Consider the following 22,925-nt stretch of genomic DNA (forward strand, 5'->3'; position numbering starts at 1 on the left):
TGTCCCCAAGTTAATGCAGGCAGGCTGAGGAGAGAGCTGCAAGTGTCATCAGTCAAGAGTTAGTTTTCTGTCTCTTTCCAACAACTCAATTTCCAGTGATAGATTATGGGGATTTTGAATAAGAGTCCTTTATTTTTAAAAAATATTTTTTACACCCTCCCTGAACTCCCAGCGGAGCCCTCCCTGAGCCCCACCCTGCACCGTGCCATCTATAGGCCAGCTTGCATCACACAACATGCCTTTACCAGTGTACCTGTTGGATTCTCTTCACAGAGTGAGCGTTTGAAGAGTAAAGCTTCTCTTATTCTTCTGTGAAGCCTTAGTATTTAAGGCAGTGCCTGGCATATGGTAGACATTTGATGTTCTTTGTGGAATCAATTAGAACAAAAAGACTGCTGGCTTCTCATCTCATCCCAGATGAGATAGTGGGATAATCTAAAGATAAAGCAAATGTAAAACCAATACCTCATTTCAGGAAGAAATAAATAATGGTACGTTTTCATCTGAAAGATCATTTTAGGAAAAAAAAGAGTTCTCAACAAAATAAATCACTTGAGAAACATTCACATGTAGTATTTCTGGAGAAAACCACAAGGATAAAATTTTCTCATATACAAACCAATCGAAATAGCTAATTAACTGAAAATGCGTAGAGCAATAAAACAGAATGAGAACTTGTATATATAATAACAAACATACCATCATGAAACAATAAGAGACTGATTACAAAACAGAAATAGTGAATACCTATTACTGGATGGCAATAGCTATTCTCTCAAGAAAGAGCCATTTTGATTTTGTTGGGTATCCGATGGACATGCGTCCTATTTGGGAGACCACCTCAGGGATAATGTGGATACCTGATCATGGCATTGTACATCAGAAGCTAAACATTAATGAATGCCAACTATAATTTTATATATATAATGTGATGGTTCAGTGTGAGGTCGGAGGGATAGTGGATGGGGGGAGGGGTGTTCACAGTATGAGGGATATAAATGATGAACGTCTAAGTATTACCTTGTTTTGTACACCTGAAACTAATAAATAAATTAATTAATAAAAAAAAAAAAGAAAGAGCCATTTTGATTTAAATGAGTACAAAACTTAAAGGGAAAGTTTTTAATTTTTCAATGAAGAATAAATGTGTTCTTTAAAAATTAATTGTAACACTAATAGCATTTTTTAAAGTCTAATGATTCAAAATGCTGTCTTCATTTTCTCAGTCTCTTAGCCAGAAGACAGGCCTTTACAAGTCCTGAAAGCATCCTGGAAAGGGCGGGAGACCCAACCATGAAAACTCTATAAAAGCTGTGATGCTGACAGTCTCAATAATTGAATAAATGGATAATAATAGATGCTAAAGCTACAATTGTTATTTTGATATAGGGCTTTGCATTGTTAAAATCTTATAATATTAAATGTTGAACAAAATATTAGCATACAAAACATTTTAAATTAACGGTAATTATTGTTTGACTCCTTTACAATGAGAATACTAGCCTATTAATAACATTTGTAAAATTAAAATAAAATTTAAAAAAACCTTTAAAAAATCAACAATGCTAAATTACACCCAGAGACACAGCTAGAAAAGTTGAAGAGTGTGGCCCTCTAGAAATTGGCACCACCTGAGTTCTAGCCCTGGCACTCTCATGAATCACTGGGTGACCTCAGGCATTCTCTTCTTCACTCAGCACTGTCCCAGCCACACATTAGGTGCTTGGAATAAAAGACGAGCCTGCCCCAACTTCGATCTAGTTCAGTGGTTTTTAACAAGGAGAAGGCGGTCAGAGGAAGGAGAGGATGGCAAATTCCACAGTGAGCTACTGTTACTGACGGTTCTGTGCATATCCCTCAAGTGGGTTTGAGAAGAAAAAGGGTTGAGAACCACTGATCTACTTGCAGATACAGAAGCATGGACAGTACCCGCAAATATCACATGGTAAGTGCTGTTATTACAACGACGCAAGGAGAGCACAGAGCATCTAACGAGAAGAATGAGTTACTGACTGAGAAAAGCCAACAAGCATTGCTATGATGCTGATGCGCCTCATTCTAACACTCCCTTGACCTCCAGGACCTCTTCCCCTTCCCCTTACACACACCAGAAGATCACCACAAAGTGACTGCTTGTTGGTAGTGTATGCAAACAAGTGTGAGGTGCCTCCGGGGAACTTAAAATAAGTTCAATTGAGAGTTTATCTAGCAAAATCTGTGCACAAAAGCAATCCTAATTATCTGTGAGAGTAAATCAAGAACGTTTGGGTAAATATGCAATTGAAGAGCTTGAGTGCACCCCAAACTCCAGACAAGGAAATGTGGGTATAATCTCAGACTGCTGGATCTGGAAAATTGTCATTTCATTTAGTTGCAGAAACTTACTTGGTTAATTGTATCCTAAATGGAAGGAGACTTTGAGAACAGGGGTTATCTCAGAATGTAAAACATTGATGGTTAAAAAAAAACCACAGAAGTTGGCAGTGTTTATCCAGTGCTATGGGAGGAAATGGTGAAATTTTCTGTTACTGGAGTGACATACTCTAAAACAAGGTAACCAACGGTCAGATCTTACCACATCCTTAATGAAAGATACCTCAAAATCCAAAATCTCCTGTTTGCTCTGATTCTGTGAAGCTTTCTCTGATTATTAACTTAGCAGAAGGGGCCCTGAACAAGCAACATGAGCCTGCTTGTCATCAGAAAGGCTATCCTCCCTTTGTTTAAATACATCAGTCTCTTAAAGTCTTCAATGAGGTGAAGCAGTCTCCCCAAACCTGAGTAATTCTGGGTGCATCAAGACTCTGAACCACAAGAAATTCACAAAGATTAGCCTGCGCTCTTGAGGAAAACCACCAAACCATTGCCTGCATTCCCTGAGTAATCAGCCCTAACTTTTAAAATGCAGAAGCTTTGAATAACTGGTCTTCAATAAGAGGTCACTTCCTAGAAACACACAGCTTCTCATTAGAAGGGGCGTATTCGAATACAGCATTTAATGAAGACCTAGAATTCTCAAACAACACTATCAACAAACAATCCATGCTGGACTAACTCTTAGAATATACAGTGATGCCACTTAAGTAACTTGTGGTGTATTATTTTTAAAAGTGTAAACCTAATAGCCACTGTTAAGAGTAGACCGTCTGGAAACAAATCCAAGCAGTTATTGCCGGCTATATGCACTAGCTGGGGACAAGGTAAGAGGGGGGGGAAAGTAGGAGATACTGCCTCTGCCAGTTGATGCTAAGAATTTTAGCATGTTAAATTATCCCTGCTTCCCCACATCCTATCTCATATGAGCAAAGTGAAAAAAATAGGGTGTGGCTGTTCTACTCTCTAGCAATCCCCCATTACACACACACACACACACACACACACACACACACACACACACACAGCCCTCCACAGGCTGTCCTTTGGTAATTCAAAAGTTCCCATTCAGGGCTGAGTCCTGGATGCTAAGTTTCAGCTAATTTCACTTGTATAAAAATGTACCACTACGTGATTTTCCTAGGGCTGGCCCTACTTTCATTCATTCATTCATTCATTCATACGTTCACTCAACTGGTGTATATTGATATCCATTCTGTGCCAGGAACTGTGCATAGTATGGCACTGAAAGGATGGGTGATGAAAGAGTAAATGCCAGGGACCCCACGCTGGCCAAATGTACCTGTAAACTCTAATGCTGGGAGGGAGGAAGCAGGCAGCAAGCTGCCCAGCCTCATTCGGTCCCTTCAAATTCCTACAGACCAGTAGGATTTGGTTTATCGTTTCATTTCTATTGATCAAGTTGAAGGGTCTTCTATTCTCATTCTCTTTTAAATGTCGATTTGGAGCCTGCAGTAATAATAATAATACTAATAATGACCTTATATTTACAAAGCACTTTCATATATATTAACTCAGTTGATCCTTGTCACCTTCGAGATAAGTGAGGCAGATATTTTTGGTTGACTCTCATGAAATTGCTATTTTCCTAAGTCAAAAACAGTCAAATATTGGCAATTTCAGCCTAATAAGTTAATAGTATCTTTCTGTTTGGAGGAGGAAATTGATCACATACCTTGCCCAAGATGAAAGTAAGAGGATCAGCCTGGTGCCTATAGTTAATAATACTGTATTGTATATTTGAAAGTTGCTAAGAGGGTAGATCTTAAAAACTCTCATCACAAGAAAAAACTTTTTGTAACTACGTATAGTGATGAATGTTAACTCGACTTACTGTGGTGATCATTTTGAAATGTATATAAATATTGAATTATTGTTTTACACCCAAAACTAATATAATGTTATACGTCAATTATATCTCAATTAAAGAAAAAGCTGTCAGATACGTGCATTCAGTTTCAAAGTTTATAAACTTATTTGAGGTGCAGGCTGCCTTCATACAGAAAACATTCTAAGATGGTCAGCAGCAAGATTAGCAAAAACTCAATCATGATGTGATAGTGAGAATCTACAAAGTGCTAATCGCATTACACAAATTATATCTTGTCTTTCTAAAAATTCCTGTAGAGTTGGTATTATTATCTTCACTTTACACGTGTGAAAGTTGAGGCTCAGCGATATTATGTAACTAGTTAAAAAATCATATAGTTTGTAAGTGGCATTCCTGAGATTCAAACCCAAGAGTGTCTTATTCCAAAGCCTAGACTCTTTCCACCAAACTCCAGTAGTTATTAGTGATATACTGTCCCTCAGCCCTCCTGCCACAAAACACCAGTACACACAAGAATTTTCCTCTGAATCTCCTAGGTCTAATTTTCTCTAGCCTAGAGTTTCCAGAAAAATAAATCCATTATGTTCATATATTTTCCCCAGCCCCTGACCTCTGACACCCCCACCCTAGAACTTTAAAATATTAGCTACCAAAAGATTGGGTGCCCTGTAACTATCAATAACCAATCTAACCAAAAAATGCTTCATGCGGAAGGTTCTGACCCATAATTTCCCTAAACAAAGTGGAAAAAGATCGTTACATAATAGAAAAAGAGGCCTCATTTGCAAGGGTTTGAGTTATCAGATTCTTCTAAATGAGTGTGGCACTCACCTCCCTTTATCTGGTGGTGTCCTGTAGATGTCCTGCTGATTCAAAGAATCCACAGGAAAGATGCTGTCTCCCACAGCACAAGTCAGGATATGAAGGGTGATTTGGAATTTATGTACATAGAGATGTGTGAGTATTTCCTTTCTGATTGCCTGGGGATTTTCCTTTCCTTTTAAGCCCAGCCCAAGGCAGGGTGGTACTTAATGCACTTATGCTGGGAAGTGAAGTACGTTATTGTAACTACCAAAAAAATAAATAAATCTTCTTCTGTGAGACTACTCAACTTTGAAAGTGCCATAAACAAAAGGAATGACTAAATTTTAAATTTTCTATTCAGGTAGTCTTTGCAAATGTGGTAAGGGGTGAAATGCTGAGAATACATATCTTTAGCTTGAAAAAAGAAATATGTAATCATGTAATTATCTTTAAAGGACATGAAGGAAAGAAAATAATAGTGGCTAACTGAGAAAAGAGGAAGGCAGAGGCTGCATCCAGGAAAAGAAGAACCCCCAAGAAAGGAAAGTATACTGAACTGAGAGGCTACTAATTCAGCAGCTTATTATAATTCATATGTGGAGCTCTTACCGTGTGCTAGGCATGGTACTGAGAACTTTAATTATCTAATTTAATCTTCAGAAACAATCTATGACATCAATAGCATTTTTATTCCCATTTCACAGATGAAAGAACTAAGGTCAAAACAATTGAGAAATGTGTCCAAAGTAAGTGGTGAAGTTACTGGAGAGCAAAAGGGTCCTTGTATCATTGCAGGAAAGCATTCCAAGATGTACAAATAAGCCACATGAACAAAGCCAAACAAGCAGAGGATTTATTAGAATAAAGGAAAAGAATACACTCCCAAAATAATGGGAGTAGGCAAGACAGGAAAAAGGGCAACTGCGCCGAAAAACAAAGTAATTTAGGATTATATTTGAAAGAGGGTGCGAAATATTCAGGGGAGGTATTGCAGGCATTCCTAGAGTGGGTCTTTGTTGACCACTCCTTCCCATAGGGAGGTGGGATTCCCTTGTTTTTCCCTTTGTCCAAACTATCATGACAACACAGGTAGAGATTTTCCCTGCCCACGATGCTAATAGTATTATTAGCTATAGCTCCACCTTTTCTTAAGAATGCTCTCATCTCCTCCTTCGTTTCTCCGCACTTCCTCCTTCCCTTCCTCCCCACTCTCTCCCGGCAGCCCTGTTCTTTCTGCCTTCAGTAACAGTGAAGCCAGGAATAGAACCCTTAGTTTCCTATAAATCAAAAGGTTAAATTAGATGATTTCTGGGATTTCTTTGAGCACTATAATTTTACACCCTTTTGTTATGGACAACATCATAAAGAAATAAACAGACTAAGGAAGACATTATGATGTCTAAGGAAAGAAACCCAACCTAAGCTTTAAAACAAGATACGCTTTCTAGCTTCATATGTTTTATGAACAAAGTGACAGAAGCTGTTAAAGAATCTCCTTCATTAAAGGCAATGAAAGTAACAAAAATTTGAGAAGGGCCCATATCAGACATGGAGAGGCTTCTAAGGACCTGCATTACAGACCAGACCAGAAACGCATTCCTCTCAGTGCCACGACAATCATGGCCAAAGCGAAAAGTCTGTATGTGATGCTGAAAGAAAAGGGTGGACCTAACTATGGCATTGAATTTACTGCTAGCTCTAGGGGTTTAAATGATTCAAGAATCATTATCCATTGCATAACATGAAAGTGAGTGGCGAGTCTGCAAGTGCTGAGTAAGGGCAGCTAAAGAATTTTTGGGAACTCTAGATAAGCTGATTGTGGAGGAAAATTACTTACCTGAGCAAATATTCTATATGGATGAAACCTCCCTATTCTGGAAATAAATGCCTGAAAGAACTTTCATCCATAAAGAGGCCAAGTCGATTCATAAAGAGGCCAGCACTGACCCTGAAGTCGATGCCAGGTTTCAAGACTTTTAAGGACAGGATAACAGTCTTGCTCGGGGGCAGTGTTGCAAGTTACAAATGGAAACCCTCTGTGATCGGGCACAATGAGAGCCCCAGGCCTTCATGCAGATCAGTAAGCACACACGGCCAGTGTGCCACAGGAGCAATGACAAGTCATGGGTGACCCAGCTCCTCTTCTAAGATGCCCTCCTGAATTGCTATGCTAGTGAAATGGAGAAGTACTGTTTGCAGAATAACACACCTTTCAAGGTTTTGCTTATTGTTGATAATGTTCTCGGACATCCTCCTTTTATTGGTGATCTGCCTCCCAATGTCACAGTTGTGTTTCTCCCTTCAAACACCACCTCTTTGATCCAACCGGTGGATCGAGGACTTACAGCAGCTTTTAAGGCATCCTACCTGAAGAGGACCTTTGGCCAGGCTATTGCTGCAATTGAGGAAGACACTGGTGCAATTCTGGAAGGAATGCAACCTCTGTGACTGAATCGAGACCCTTCCTTAGGCTTAGAGTGATGTCACCAAGGAGTGTATGAATGGCAACTGGAAGGAGACACTCAGAAGTTTGTCCATGAGTTCAAAGCATTTGCCTAGGATGAGGAGGCTACAGAAACCAACGAGGCTGTGGCTGAGATGACAAACAATTGTAACCTGAGGTGGGTGAGGACAAGGAGCCCCTGAGGAAATGACTGATGGCGAGATGTCGGAACTGGAGCAGGAACACATAGCTGGAGAAGAGGTAAGAACAAGAAACTTCAGGAGAAGAAGAACCCCTAAGAAAATTCACAGTGAAGGGTTTGGCAGAAGTTTTTGCAAACCTTAACAAGCTCTTTAAAAAGTCTGAGAACACAGAGCCCACCACCGAACAGTTTTCATTAATAGAGAGGAATGTTCATGGTGAATTATCTGCTTACAAGCAAATCTATGACAAAAGAAACAAACCAAGCAAACCTCCATATATCTGAAAAGAGTGACATTTCTTCAAGAAGAGACTCGGGCAGGTCCCTCAGCAGGAATTCCAGAAGAAGGCATTGTTACACAGGACATGACAGCTCCACGTTACTGCCCCTGAAGACCTTCCAGTGGGACAGGATGTGGAGGAAGACAGTGATATTGATGGTTCTGACCCTGGGTAGGCCTCGATTAATGCGTGTGTCTTAGATTTTAACAACAAAAAAAGTCGAAAAAGTAAAATCTAATAAAATGTTTTTTAAAATAGAAAAAAAGCTTATAGAATAATAATATAAAGAAAAAATATTTTTGTATATTTGTTCAATGTATTTAAGCTGTTATTACAAAAAAAAAGCCAAAAAGCTTAATTTTAGTTTATAAAGTAAAAAGGTTACAGAAAGCTAAGGTTAATTATTATTGAAAAAAAGAAAACTATTCTTACAACTTCAGTGTAGCCTAAGAGGACGGTGTATACAAAGCCTACAGCAGCGTCCACTAATAGCCTCGCCTTCACATTCTCACTCACTGACTTACTCAGGGCAACTTCCAGTCCTAAAAGCTCTGTTGATGGTAAGTGTCCTATACAGGAGCTCCATTTTTAACCTTTTATACTGTGTTTTTACTGTATCTTTCCTATGTTTAGATATATTTAGATACACAAATACTTACTGCGTTACAGTTGTCTACAGTATTCAGTACAGTACCATGTTGTACAGACTGTGTCCTAGGAGTAGCAGGCTGTACCAGACAGCCTAGATGTGTAACAGGCTCTACTATCTAGGTGTGTGTAAGTGCCCTCTGTGATGTTCCCACCATGATGAAATTGCCTAACAACACATTTCTCAGAATGTCTCCCCATCATTAAGTGACACATGACTGAACACTTGAATAAAGTAACACTGAGCTTGGAGGGGAAAAGACTCAATCCATACAGTCCAGACTTTCAACTCAATTCCACAAACATAATTCAATATCAGGTCCTATACTTGGCACTGTAGCAACAGCTGAAGAAGGCAGAGCTCCCACCCAGGAAAAGTTCACAACTTAAGTGGGAAAATAGACATGTCAACAAGGTGCTATAAACCCTGACAAAGAGGTGTGTACAGTGCTACAGGAACTGGGATAGAGGAGCCAGTAATTCCACCCTAAGGGAAGCAGTGGCTCTCAGAAAGTAACTAAGAGAAAGGGACATTTTAGCAGAACGTGTTACTTAGAAATAAATGCTCCAAATTACAGTATAAAGCGACAAGTATTCCTGGCAGAGATGAGTAAGAGCCAGACATTTACTGGCACTTGGGATGGGACCAGAAGCCATGCTGGTAGCACCCGACTACACCTCCTGTAATGGGTCGAATAGTGGACCCCAGAAGATACCTCCACCCAGAACCTCAGAATATGATCTTATCTGGAAAAAGCGTCTTCACAGATGTAACTAAGGAAAGGATCTCTAGATGTGATCATCCTGGAAGAGGCTGGGCCCTAAAGCTGATGACCTGTGTCCTTCCTTGTAAGAGACAGAACAGGAGCGACAAACACAGAGACACATGCGGAAAGCTATGTGACCACAGAAGCAGAAATTAAGAGCGATGAATCTACATACAAGTCAAGGAACACCAAAGATTGCCAGAGTCACCAAAAACAGGGAGAGGGGCAAGGTACAAATTCTCCCTTAGAACCTCCAGAAAAAAAACAACCCTGCGGACAGCGTGATTTTGGACTTTTGGCTTCAAGAACCGTGAGAGAATAAAAGTCTATTGTTAGCCACCAAGTTTGTGGCATCTTGTTACAGTAGCCCAAGGAAACTAATCACCCTCCCCATCCCAGGTTGCGTGTGATTCACGGGCCAGGTTGACCCACCTGACTCTCTCACCTAGGAACATAGTCAGCTGGATGGTGGTGGATAGTGGGGCTATCAGGTCATGGGCACTGGCAGCGATGTTTTAGATGTGCAAGAAAAGAAGGTTTACAAGAGAGTGAAGAAAAGCAAAGCAAGAAGCAAAGGTGAACGTCCATGTGATGACAGACAGTTCAGCACTCGACTTCCCAGTTGCTTGTGCGAAACACACGAGACCCTGATAAACTCGCGGCCTGCAGATGTCCATAACAGTACCTATTAATGTCACCGCAATAATCCGCTGCTGATTCAAGTTAGACTGAACCAGTTTTTGTTACTTGAAACCAAATGATCCCCGATTTAACAATGATGCTTGGGAGAAACTTGGTTTGAAGAAAATATAAGGAGGTGGAAATAAATGGTAATTACTAAACAGATGAATAATGTCAAAGTGTAAACTGATCAGGAAATAAAGGTAACCGCTAGGACATTCTAGCAGTAAAAAGGCTCTCTGAATAAAAAGCAAACAAGTTTTCTTTTATGATTTGGCATGTTGATTGTTCCAGGCCCCAGTCTAGATATCCAAATCTGGGCAGAGGATTAAAAAGGAGAGAGTGTCAAGTCGTCAAGAGACTCAACAAGCACAGTTTGACCACCATTTATTAGGTTGGTGCAAAAGTAACTGCGGTTTTTGCAATTATTTTTAACCTTTTAAACCGCAGTTACTTTTACGCTAACCTAACACATCGCTCCACTGGGAAGTTCTTGTGGTCCCTCTACCTTAAACCAGGTCTCAATATCTTATATGCCAGCTCAATTATTTGATTCCTTCAGTCTAAACATCTGTTATTATCCACAAAGACTGTGGTTGGCCCTGCAATACAGAGATGAAGATCTCAGCCACTAACAGTCTGTCAGCTCATCATATGTTAGATGGAGAAATGCGCAATCATCACACAACAAGAAAAATCCAGGAGTTAGGAAAACATAGGCGTGTTCAGGGCAAGCATTTCACTTTGTCTGGGAAGTTCAAAGAAGGCTGCACAAAGGACTCAACATTTGAGCTAAATCCTGATGAATGACTAGACAGACATACACCAGTAGAAGAAGGCAGCAAAGGGCATTCCAAATACAGAGACTGAGCAGTCAGGAAGGTGGAGAGAATGACACTTCCAAGAGCAGGGAGTCCTTGGACATGCCAACTGTCTTCCTCTCTGCTTCCCCAAGGGTCCAGAAATCTGCAGCAGCCTTTTGTTTGAGCCTCCCTCCACAGTGAGACAAACCCCCCTCACCCCACATCTGTGCTAATCCAGTGGACCCTTAATCATCCCAGGCGGCCATTCCACGGGAGAAAGTGGAACAGGGGGAGTCCTTCTCTGGTTCAGACTCTATACAATCACAGTAAGTGATTAAAGGCTAGACTGTCACTTTAACTTTGGCTTGTTTCATTCAGTATTTCAACACCTGACAGCTAAGCCCTCTCTCCAGCTCAGCTGAGCTTCTGTCACAGCTCAAGACAAGCAGACTGCAGGAAAGCAATTTGAACACAAAGCATGGGAATAGCCAGAGGTTCTTAAATCTATCAGCCAGCCAGGATTTTTCCATATTGTTCTTGTTCTCAGTGTACTCAAGCAAATGTTGAGCAACTGCTACTCATTAAACATGGAGTTGGGTGTGCTAGACATGACAAACCTCATTAATCAAATGGGAACAATTCACAACACTGTAGATACATATTTGGATGACAAACTATGTGGTTCTTATGAAAAAGGAATTCAGGGAAGGGAGGAGACCTAACCGGAAAATAAGCCCTAGCATGATATTTCAGGATGATATCCCCTGAATAGAAGCCCTAATGCATCTTTTGAAGCAAAAATTAATATAAGACATGGTCTTATTTTGGGGGAAACACGGTACGAACTACAGTAATTAAGGAAGGCTTCGTGAAAGAAGTATGACTTAAGTAGAACATTGAACTAGTAAAATTTGGGTAATTAGTGGAATGTAAGATTCCCATTCTCAAAGAATATAAAGAGCCTTTTCTTCACACTGAGAACATTTTGCCGGTTAGATATTTTTGTATATTAGATGTGTCTACCCCTATAACTACAAAATGGTTTCCTCTGCAGAGTGACATGTAATGGGATGTATGACTTTTTTTTTCAGGATTTCAACTTTAATTATTTTAACTACATTCATTTCCCTTTAGTTTATATTCCCCAAATCCAAACCAATGGATTACAGAAGGGACAGCTTAAATATTTCCCCCCATAGTGGTTTACCAATTCCACTGTGTGACAATTAATATCTAATATTCAGAGTTGCCAGCCATTGGGTTGGAAAGAGGTATAGCCAGTCTGGTCTAAATAACTTCACAGTGAATTCTTATTAGATACAATTAAGTTTGGGAAGCAAAGATGTGGCTTTGGAAGACTGGCTCCCCTCCAGCTGTTCCATTAAATTAGCTTATTTATTAACACCACTTTCAACTCTGAATACTTTAAAATAGGTTTGATATTTTCCTTTTAATTTTTTTTAAATTGGGGAACAGTTTTTCTAGGGCCTGTCAGCTCCAAGTCATTGACCTTCAATCTAGTTGTGGAGGGCGCAGCTCAGCTCCAAGTCTAGTCGCCATTTTCAATTTTAGTTGTAGGGGGTGCGGCCCACCATCCCATGCGGGAATTGAACCGGCAACCTTATTGTTAAGAGCTTGAGTTCTAACCAACTGAGCCATCCGGCCGCCCAGGTTTGATATTTTCAAGTCACAAAGATTTCTTGTGTACTTTCTTATTGCCTTCCTAGAGCTTACAATCTAAACTCAGTACAGATTGTATACATCTAAACTCAGTCAATATAGAAGCCACTAGCGCCACGTGGTTATTGAGCACGTGAAAAGTGGCTAGTGCAACTCAGAAACTAAATTTTCAATTTTATTTAATTTTATGAATGTAAATTTAGATTTAAAAATAGACTTGATTCAGCAGCTATTGGAAAACTTTTAAGTGTATTAGGAACAACTTGGGTACTTGAATTTATATGGGGGGGTGTGAATCATAATTTATTATGTATTTTATTAAATCAAAATACTGATCAAGTATTTCCAATGAAAAACAGCACCCAAATTGAGATGTGAAGTAATTGTAAAATATGCATTGGATTTAGTGAAAAAATGTAAACTATCTCAATAATTCTTATATTGATTATATGCTGAAATGATATTGGGGGTATACTGGTAACATTTGTGGCTCACATTTTATTTCTATCTGACAGCACTGCTCTAGAGCAATAATTTGCACAAGGAAAGCTTTAACACAAGGCTAATCAGGAAGCTCAGCTACACCTCAGCTCATGCTCATTTTCTTCCTGTGCCCTCTCTTCTTTCTCCCCTTGTTTTCTTTTCCTTCTCCCCCCTCTAATAGTGATGTGCACTGGCCTCTTAAGAGCTAGAAAGATTAATGACCTAGGGTTTAAATGATTCAAGGCAATCTGTCTCTTATTGTTGGAGGATTTTAATTACAAAAGAATAGTGGAATGATTTAGCAACTCCAATATATTAGGAGTATATTAGTAACTCATGGGAAAGGTGTCAAAAAAACAGCTTTGCATTTCCCTGTGGACATCTTAGAAGTAGCTTTCAAATAAGTCACTAAAAACTACTTAGACACCTTTTTAAAGTTTTAAAATCACAAGGTCCTGAAATATTAATGAAAGATAAAGTAATCTTATTACCTTATTCTAAATCAGATTTATTTTATAAATGATCAGAGATTAGGTAAATAAAATTATAATGGAGAAGCGCTTTCACCAAAGCATTTTAAGCCATCACAGGATGGATTTATTGTTATTATCATCTGTACTTCTGTGGTCAGTCTCCAACTCCTATAGCGCAGTCAAGCCGTAGAAAGCAGAGAATGGAAAGGTGTCTGTAAACCCTCAGCAATTTACACAAATTCCTTGCTATTAGAAGCAGATCAAGAAGTAAGTCTTCGTCCTGACTCAGTTTAATACAGAAATCCATTGACTGTTCCTGAGAATACCCATTTCATCAGTATTGGCAGAGAGTGCTCGCTGATTCATGGGCAGAAGGCTACGTTTCCCAGTCTCCCATCGTTAGATGTGACTAAGTTCTCAGAAGTGGGTGTGAGGAGAGATGTGTATGTCATGTCCTCGCCTGACCCATGAAAATCTTTCATATGCCCACCTCCTCCCTCCCTTGCCCCCACTCTTTTCCATTCTCGGGCTTGATGAAGAGAAGCACTAAGACCTTGCAAGCCATGTGTCACAGATGATAGGGCCACTTAAGTTTTGGGGACTGTAAAAGCAGCTAGCGTCACTGTAATTGACCCTAAGAAGAAACCCTTTTCACAACACTGGGTGTCACCACTGAGCAACAAGACAGAACCCCACCCCTTGATTCCATCTTTTCTTCTCCCTTTTTACCATTCCCAGGTGTATTGCTGTGAGTGGGGAGACTGTGTGAGTGGGGAGACATGTAAAGACTGTGTGTGGGGAGACATATAAACAGGCTAAGAAAGAGAAAAATGGCCAACAGGCATGTGACAAGGTGTTCAACATCACTAATCACCAGGCAAATACAAATTCAAACCACAGTAAAGGCCGGAATAAAAACACCACAATACCAACTAATGGTGAGAGTAGAACAAATGAAACATTCTTACAATGTTGGTGGCTGTTGGTGTCCACCATTTTTGGAAAACTGGGTGTTTCTAACAAAGTTAAACATATACCTACACTATGACCCATTCCTAGGTACACAGCTAAGAGAACTGAGTGCTTATGTTCACCAAAAGACTTGTAGAAGAACATTCATAGAAGCTTAATTCATAATAGTAAAAAACTGGAAACCCGAATGCCCCACAACAAGAAAGTGGAGAAACAATTTGTAGTATATTCACATGACAGAATACTGCACAATAAAATGTAATGAACTACTGATACACATCATATCAATGAATCTCACAGATATTATGTTGATCAAAAGCCAAACCCAAAAGAGAGCATACTCTATGATTCCATCTATATGAAGTACAAGAACAGGAAAACCTAATTTACACTGATAAAAATCAGAATAGTAGTTACCGTACAAGGGAGTCAACTAGAAAGGGGCAGGAGGGTGATGAAATGTGACATATCTTGATTTTGGTGATGGTTACAAGGAGCATACATAGGTAAAACTAGAGTACACAATTACTAAGAGGTTGGGCTAAGGTTCAAACTTAGGTCAATTTGAGTCTTTTCACTACAGTAGGGTTCATTTTCCTACTGAATTATATACACAGATGAGAAAACTCTGTTACTACTTAGCTTAAGTACATGATTAGCACCACTCTGTACATGTTTTATACATAATATCCACACTATGATAAACTATAATTATTTTGGCACTGACACAGTCTATATTCTGCTTCAAATGTTGGTATTAACTTTGTGGCATTATCTCAACAGTAATTCTGTTTATAGAATTGAAATAAATTATTGTAACCATATTTTGCACCATGCCAAATGACTGGTAACCCAATGATTCAGAAGAATAAACATGTTAAGATGAAACTGTCAGAACTTGCATTGCATTTAACTGGGAAGAACACATCGCTGATTAGCATGTGTATCATGAATACATCTCCAGCAGTGAACATCCTAAGAACGATGAAACAATTGATAGATGAGGAATATAGTAAGATGCCAAGATGGTCAATTAAGAAGCATCACTTCTGCCTGTGTGATACTTATCATAAGAGTTTCAACCACTACCGTCGCAAATGTGATCTCTTGAGTCCTCAGCTATCTAACATTGACAAGGCAGCTTATACCATGCTAGAATAATGTGAAAATTAAAATACAAGTGCACCAGCATTCAGCTATAATGCCCTACATTCTTACACAAGGCTTCCTCTCTTTAAAAGTATTTTATTGTAACTGCATGCACTGTGTGACTTCTTCATTGAAAGACCCAATTACTGTGTACCTTTTTATATATAAGCAAACCAGGCCTAACGCAGATTCCTCATAATACTAGGCACCACACAAATCAACAAATGAAGCCAATGTTAAGGCTACTCCAATGATTTATTATGAAGAGTTATGCCCACCTTGTTATACAGGAGCTTCTCCTCCTGCACATAAAAGTTTTAACTGAGTATTTTAAATGTTTTGATTTCTGTTATATTTTTTAATCCCCCACACAGTAACCACCCTTCCAAAACTAACATGAAAATCAAATTAGATATAACCAACACTGTGGGATAATTAATAAGTTCATATGTTCAGAAGGGGAGGAAAATTTGGTTTTTGGTCCTGAATGGTGAAAAACAATCCCACAAACACGAGACTCCAAACCCAGAAAACACTAGCTGATGGAGACAAATCTTTCAAGTAATTTCTATACAAAATCCCCCACAGAAAAGTAAATTCCAATGCCCTACTTTGACAATCATCCCCTAAATTATAGCAACAGTTAGTGAATCACTTAGGTAAAGGATTAAGGAATCGTAAATCGCCAGCCCCCAAACTTGAGATTTCATTTGCTGGCTTCAATGTCCAGTGTCTGCAGGGTCATGGCACATTAACTGCTGTTCCCCCTCCTGACATGGAATTTCTCATGGCACCACCACGGGTCTCTAGAGCTGGAGTCTCAATCTCAGGTTCCCCAGCCCCTCAGGGTGGGCCTGTGAACGGATTTTAGAGATGCGGGCAAATCCCCGGAGGTTGTATGCAAAACTTAAGTCTATAAACTTATGTGATCCCAAATGATTAGGAACTGAAATTCTAAAGGGAGTGCCCAAGCAAAGCCCGCACGGTGCCAGCCCACCACAGGCGCACCTCCTGCCACTCACCTGGATGTGATCAGCAGGAGCTCCGCTGGGCAGGGACCCCTTCACAGCTGCTCTGCCCGGTCCCAGAGCCCCAGAGGACCACCCTCCCGCTCCAACCCGCCGGGAGAAAAGGCTCCCGCAGCTCCACGCCCTCGCTAGCTGTCATTACGGCCCGGGAGCAAACGCTGCCAGGTTGGGAGGAGCGCGAGGACCACCAGGTCGGGGACGCCCCTGGAATCTGCCTCCTGGCGCCCAGACGCAGGCGGGAGCTGCTTCCCGGTACTGGCAGCTTCACGGTGGCCACAGCCGCACGCAGCTAGCTACCCAACTGCCGAGGCTAGGCTCTCTCCTGGTCGGATCGTAAAAGGCAGCGCCTCTCCCTACCGCCAGGGCCTCAGGACACACGGCGAGCGCTTTCTGGGCTCACTTTTCCCATGGAGGCGCTAGGTACCCGAATTGCCTGCCAACAGTGAGCACAACTGCTTTTCCGATCACAGCATCACTCATGCTGGCAAGTGGCTCAACTTTTAATAGGGCCTTAGGACAGTGCTTTAAAAACTAGATAGGTACCCCATTTTTCAACACATTTAATAATTTCTAACAGCACACAAACCAAACAATGAAAAGCTGTCTTCTCTCAAATTTGTTGGGGGACCAATAAAGAGATAACTACGCAAACAGTGTTAAGTGTAAAGCTATAGGAAAGGTAAGCGTCTGTTCAATGATGCTGCTGCCCTATGTAAAAATGTTATCAATGCTGCACAAATGAGAAAAACCTTTACTACTCTACCCCAAGACCCTAGCGACATGGTCTAGGTAGGTCATTTACCATGTGTGAAATCAGGACCACTCCTAACCTTCATTCACTACTAAGTCACCATTATTCCCAAACCCTCACATGTACAGCTGATGCTCCATATTCCATATTTTGAGCTTCTTATTTTAGTTTAGGCCAGAGCCTTTGACTCATAAAAATGCAAAGGATTCAGGAAGAGTGAAGCTTTATTATTCACATCTCAATATATGACTTCTTTTGAGTTCACGCCTTGATGAACCCAGAGAGGGAGGAAAGGGCACTAGAATCTAGACTCGAAGAGCTGGAGAAAAAGGTACAAAGCTGAGACAGACTGCTGAACGCTAAGCTAGAATTTAAAATACATACACCTTATAAATGGAACGCTTAAGATTTCTGATGCCAAACAGCAGGAAAACAAATGATTTCTTAGGTTAAGTTCTTCCAGGGGTTAAAATGTATTAATGAAGCAGCCTACCACAACATTTGGAAAGACAAAAAGAAAGTAAGGTAGCTCGTAGAAATAATTGCTAAAAAACTAAATAGATAAAAGGACTGAATAATAAAAATTCTACCATAACAAGAAAAAAGATGAAAAAACATAAAATGTAAGATATGAAATTAATTCTACTTCTAGCGTCTGACTAATAGAAGCTCCATAAAGAACACAGAAAATTTAGAAAAAAAATTAGCATAGATGTAAAACACTCCCCAGAAAAGGATGATCTGCAAAGCACACAAGCACTAGCTGAAATTAAATGGCCCACTTATTATAAAACTTAAGAATACCAATTTTTTGGGACCAAGCTTTCAGACAACACTAACTAAACCTTGAAACATAATAATATGGTGAAAAGGACATGTTTCTTCTCCCAGCAAGGAAGAAAGGCAAACTACAGGCTGAACAAATTGTTCAAAGTGTATGGTCCAAACTTATAGCAAACTAGTATGTGGAATGGTGTTGATCAATTTTTATTTGATCCTGACATAATTCTCCATGGAAACATAAACAGAGGTCATAAAATTGGAAGAATAGTAAAGGTAATCAGACTGTGTTAATTGGCCCATTCAGAGAATATTTACATAATGTAAACCCTGCCTATAGATTTCCAATTTTAAAATCAGACTATAGATCGAACAAGGGAGTTTTATGGTTATAGAATAGAGTGCAAATATTAACTTTGGAAATGTAAATGTAGAGTTTACAGATATTACAGTGTAAAAAGAAAGAAGGAAAAGGGTGGCTTTACCAAGTTTCTTTTTCTTTCTCTTTTTAATGTATCTGTATGAGATGATGGATGCTAACTAAATTTATTGTGGTTATCAATATGTGTAAGTCAAATCATTATGCTGTACACCTGAAACTTATTCAGTGATGTATGTTAATTATATCACAATAAAATTGGAAAAAATGTAAAGTTACCAAGGAAGTAAGAGGTGAGGTGTGTTAAATTGTTTCTTATACATAAAGTCAATAGAAGTCTAACCTTGGTGAGACAAAAAGAAAATATATGATGGCAACCACCAAAAATGTTTAAAGGCAGGAGGATGTGGTACAGCAATTTGAAAAGGGAGATGCAAGAGAATATTGCTTACTATTTTAAACCCTTCTAGATTTTATTTTCTAATCATATGTGTTTCTGTTACTTTGATATTTTTTAAATAAATCATTCAACTCTACACCTAGAAATGAGGAAAGTAATTGAACATAGGGACATTTACACTTGGTTTGTAATGATGGTGAAATTATGTGTAATTTTCTTTCCCTTTTTACTTTGATTCAGTAATGTGACTATAGTAATTGACACACCAAGGATCTTCAAAAAATCTTTTAAAACAACCAGGCTATGACCAAGAAGCTCTCTGAGAAAAAAAATAAAAATAAAAAAAATAAAACAAAGACAAATGGCCTATAAACAATCTCTGTGAACAAAACAAAGAAAGAGAAAATGAAGACACATATTACAATAACAATGCAAACATCTTCGTTCATTTAGCCTTTTCCAAAAGTGAAATTATGGAGTATAAGTTAAATATTTCCTTTATTTTTATTAGTCGAACTTCCCTTTTTGAGTCATCTGTCTTTTGCGCATTTGTCTATTGGCATTCCTACATATCCACATGTGAAGACCTAGACGTTGATAATCCACTGTAGTCACAGTAATATTTTTCCTTGCCTGCTTTTACTTTTTACGTAAGTAAATAAATCCTTTTGTGATCAAATTTGTTGCTTCCTTTATGATTCCTATCCTTTGAGCTTAGTCAATTCTCATCCCTGATACAAAGATTTAATATTTAACTCTTATTTTTTGTAGTTCAAAGTTTTTATAATTCACATGGAACTGACTTTGAATATGGTATGTGGTAGGCACCTATTTATTCTAACAACATCTGTTACTCTTTTCATAAGCCATGCCTCATTTATTAAACAAATTCCTATTACAAGGCATATGTTGAGGACATGTTACTTTGGATTTTTTTTTTAAGTGAACAATATCATCATACACTCAAAACTGATCATTTTTGTCTTCCTAATATTTATACTTGTTTTCTGTCTTAATGTTTTGGTTCATTCATTTAATTATTTATTAAGAATTTCCTACATTATAAACTAGTAAATTTAAAATACATACTGGTAGATAAAAAAGGGTTCTTTCATTAATCGTAAAATATCAAAAAATTATGTCAAGAGTGAACAACATTGTTTTTTGTTGATATAGTCTGAGTTCAAAGGATGATTTTCATCATTACATCTGTGTATTAATGTTTCATACGTCAATATTTAATTCATGTAAGACTTGTTCACTTCACTGGTTTCATAAGACTCAAAAAACTAAATTTCAAAATATAGGAGCTGAGAAGTATGATATGTAACAAAGAAAAATTAAAAGTGCTGTTGGAAAACTTAAGGGGGGAAGTGTTTCATCCTTTATTTTCAAGGAAAGTCTTTATTTTATAAAAACAAACATTTGTATGTCACTGAGTACAGAGCTCACATTGCAAACGTTTAACCATATTTATCACATATCTAATAATCTAAAGTCAAAATCACCTTAAGAGGTTTATGTCTTTCACTGTTTGCTTCATGAAAATTATGTTCTAACATTTCAGTGACACACTATTTTTTAAAGCCTCCTTTTAAGTAAAAACGAGAACCAATAATTGTTAACCAAAAGTGTATCATATATCTTATTGTTTGTTATAGGATCAATAAACACTAAACTAAGATTTAGCGTTTAGACATGAAACATATCTAAAGACCCTGAAGAATACACTAGAAATAAACAAGACATTTAGAATGCTTTAATCTTTCTGGTTAACATCATTTCTATCAGTAACTGCAACGCTGTAACTTTAGCATTTCACATAACAAGTCAGTAAGGATATTTTTTTTTTTAATAGTGGGAGTAAGAACAAGGACAGGAGATGAACAAGTGTCGCGTTTCATACTTCTGTTAAAAAACCAAAACTCAAAACTGTTTTCTTCTCTGCATCAAAACTGTACCACAAACTTGCAGGTTGTTTTAGCTTTAATCCCATGATTCATCATCTACTGGATTGGGAGTTTGTGAAGAAGAAAACCCTGTTGTGTTCAATGTGCTCTTGCCTGGGTAATTCTTTAAAAAAAAAAGAAAGAAAGAGATACTTAATTTTATGACAGCTTTAAAGTTACACTGCCCAGATTGAGAGCAGGGACTCAAGCTTTCCACCATGTTTTCCCCAAATATATAAAGAACTTCATTCTCACTAAACCTAATCCATTTGAAAAAAGGCTCATATCAACCTGGGAAGTCTAAATTGCACAAAACATTTTTTTTTAAACACTTTTTTTTTAAGCCAATAGTTTTGGCAAGTGGAAAAACTTTAAGCTCTACACTTCAATGAATAAACATAAATATTTAATGATTAGTATGCTCACTGTTTCTGTATAAAGACGATGTGGCCTTCAAACTGACAAATCGGAAGACATAAACTCGTATCTCTAGTATTTTATCTTAGTTAATAATGTGATCCGAATTCTAAAAGTAAGGAATTCATACAGAAAGTTCCAAAGATCCAAGTTAGAATTTAAAATGTCAGCAAATTTGGGAAAGCAGGTTGTTTGAACATAAACCTCGAAGTTAACTCCTCACCTTTAAGACCAAAAATACGTATGTACATAAAATTTTAGAGAAATATTAATCTCCCAGGTACAAAAATAATGGTTTAAATAAATATTGACTATTATAGTTACTACACGATACTAGGCACAACATTTACAGAGAGAGAGTAAAAGCCAAGTTCTGAATTTTTCCCTCAACTAACCTTTCTAGTATCAACCGAGGCAAACACACTTCCTCTTGTACTACCACCGAAGCCAGGAACAAATGTACTAAAGGCAATTTCTTCCAACCATGCAGGAACATCCTGTTGAGCCTTTAAAAAAAAATTAACTTTATATACAATATGCATAAATAAAGTCTCAAAGATTGGAACAATTTACTTTTCCTGAATATACATGTATAAAATGTCTTCTTTCTGTCATAAGGTAAGAACACTCTCCATTCAGTTTTAAAAATTTAATACTTACATCCGACAGTACTTTTACTAGAGACTGTGCTAAATGGATATCTGATTCAGGATCAAAAAAGGAAATAGCTCTGCCAGTATTCCCACAACGACCAGTACGCCCAATTCGATGAACGTATTCATCAATGGTGGAAGGAAGGTCAAAATTGATAACATGTTGAACATTTTCAATATCCAGTCCTCTGGCAGCTACTGAAGTAGCCACAAGAACTGGGCACTTTCCACAGCGAAAATCTCCAAGAGCTTGCTCTCTCTCTCTCTGTTCCCGATCACTTGAAAAAAAAAAAAACATGTATTTTAGGACAGCTCTTAAGAAAATTATAAGGAGAACCATTAAAGTTCAACATACAAATTTCTTTTTAATAATAATACAAATGCCAACATTTAATATTAATGTCTACTTTGTACATACCATGTATTATACTAATTCCCTTCAAGCCATCATTTTATTTAATTCTCACAATACTTTGAGGTTGGAACAATTATCCCCATTCATAGATGAGATGTAACAGCTAATACAAACAGCCAAATATAAATTCAAGTATGACAAATCTCATCTATTAATAATCTCTATTAATAATCTTTCTAGTTTTGAAAAAAATACACAACTATTGGATTAGAGTGCTTTCTCCAAAAACACAGATTTTTAAAAAAGTACAATCTCGAATTCTACATATTCACTGATTGATATTTTAGATCCACTGGTAAAGTACCGACAAAGCTGTATTAATATGACATTTTTAAGCACTCCAATAAAATAATGTCAGGCATCAGAAACATTGGATTCAGCAGAGGAAAAACTCAGATGTAAGGACCAGAGAACTTTAAGTGACATCTTTTGAGAAGTTCCCACTCCCCACGCAGACGTCTTAAGACAGACCTTTAACTCGCCCGTCCCTGCCACTCAGTTCTCATAAAAACTTAAAATGAAGATGAAGAATAACAGTTTAG

The 22,925-nt window shown here is 38.3% G+C and overlaps 1 protein-coding gene across 1 annotated transcript in view; it reads right to left on the reverse strand.

Moving 5' to 3' along the window:
• Positions 1–19,141: 19,141 nt before the first annotated feature.
• Positions 19,142–22,925, reverse strand: part of DDX4 (DEAD-box helicase 4) — a 46,228-nt gene continuing 42,444 nt past the window's right edge. Inside the window, exons 19-21 of the mRNA XM_081053731.1 lie at positions 21,976–22,246; positions 21,711–21,821; positions 19,142–21,022 (exon numbers count right to left, since the gene is read on the reverse strand). Of these exons, the coding sequence (XP_080909857.1) occupies positions 20,936–21,022; positions 21,711–21,821; positions 21,976–22,246 (469 nt within the window). The 3' untranslated portion in view covers positions 19,142–20,935. The remainder of the gene's footprint in view (positions 21,023–21,710; positions 21,822–21,975; positions 22,247–22,925) is intronic.

The sequence above is a fragment of the Rhinolophus hipposideros genome (assembly GCF_964194185.1).
Source record: "Rhinolophus hipposideros genome assembly, chromosome: 7".
Classification (NCBI taxonomy): Eukaryota; Metazoa; Chordata; class Mammalia; order Chiroptera; family Rhinolophidae; genus Rhinolophus; species Rhinolophus hipposideros.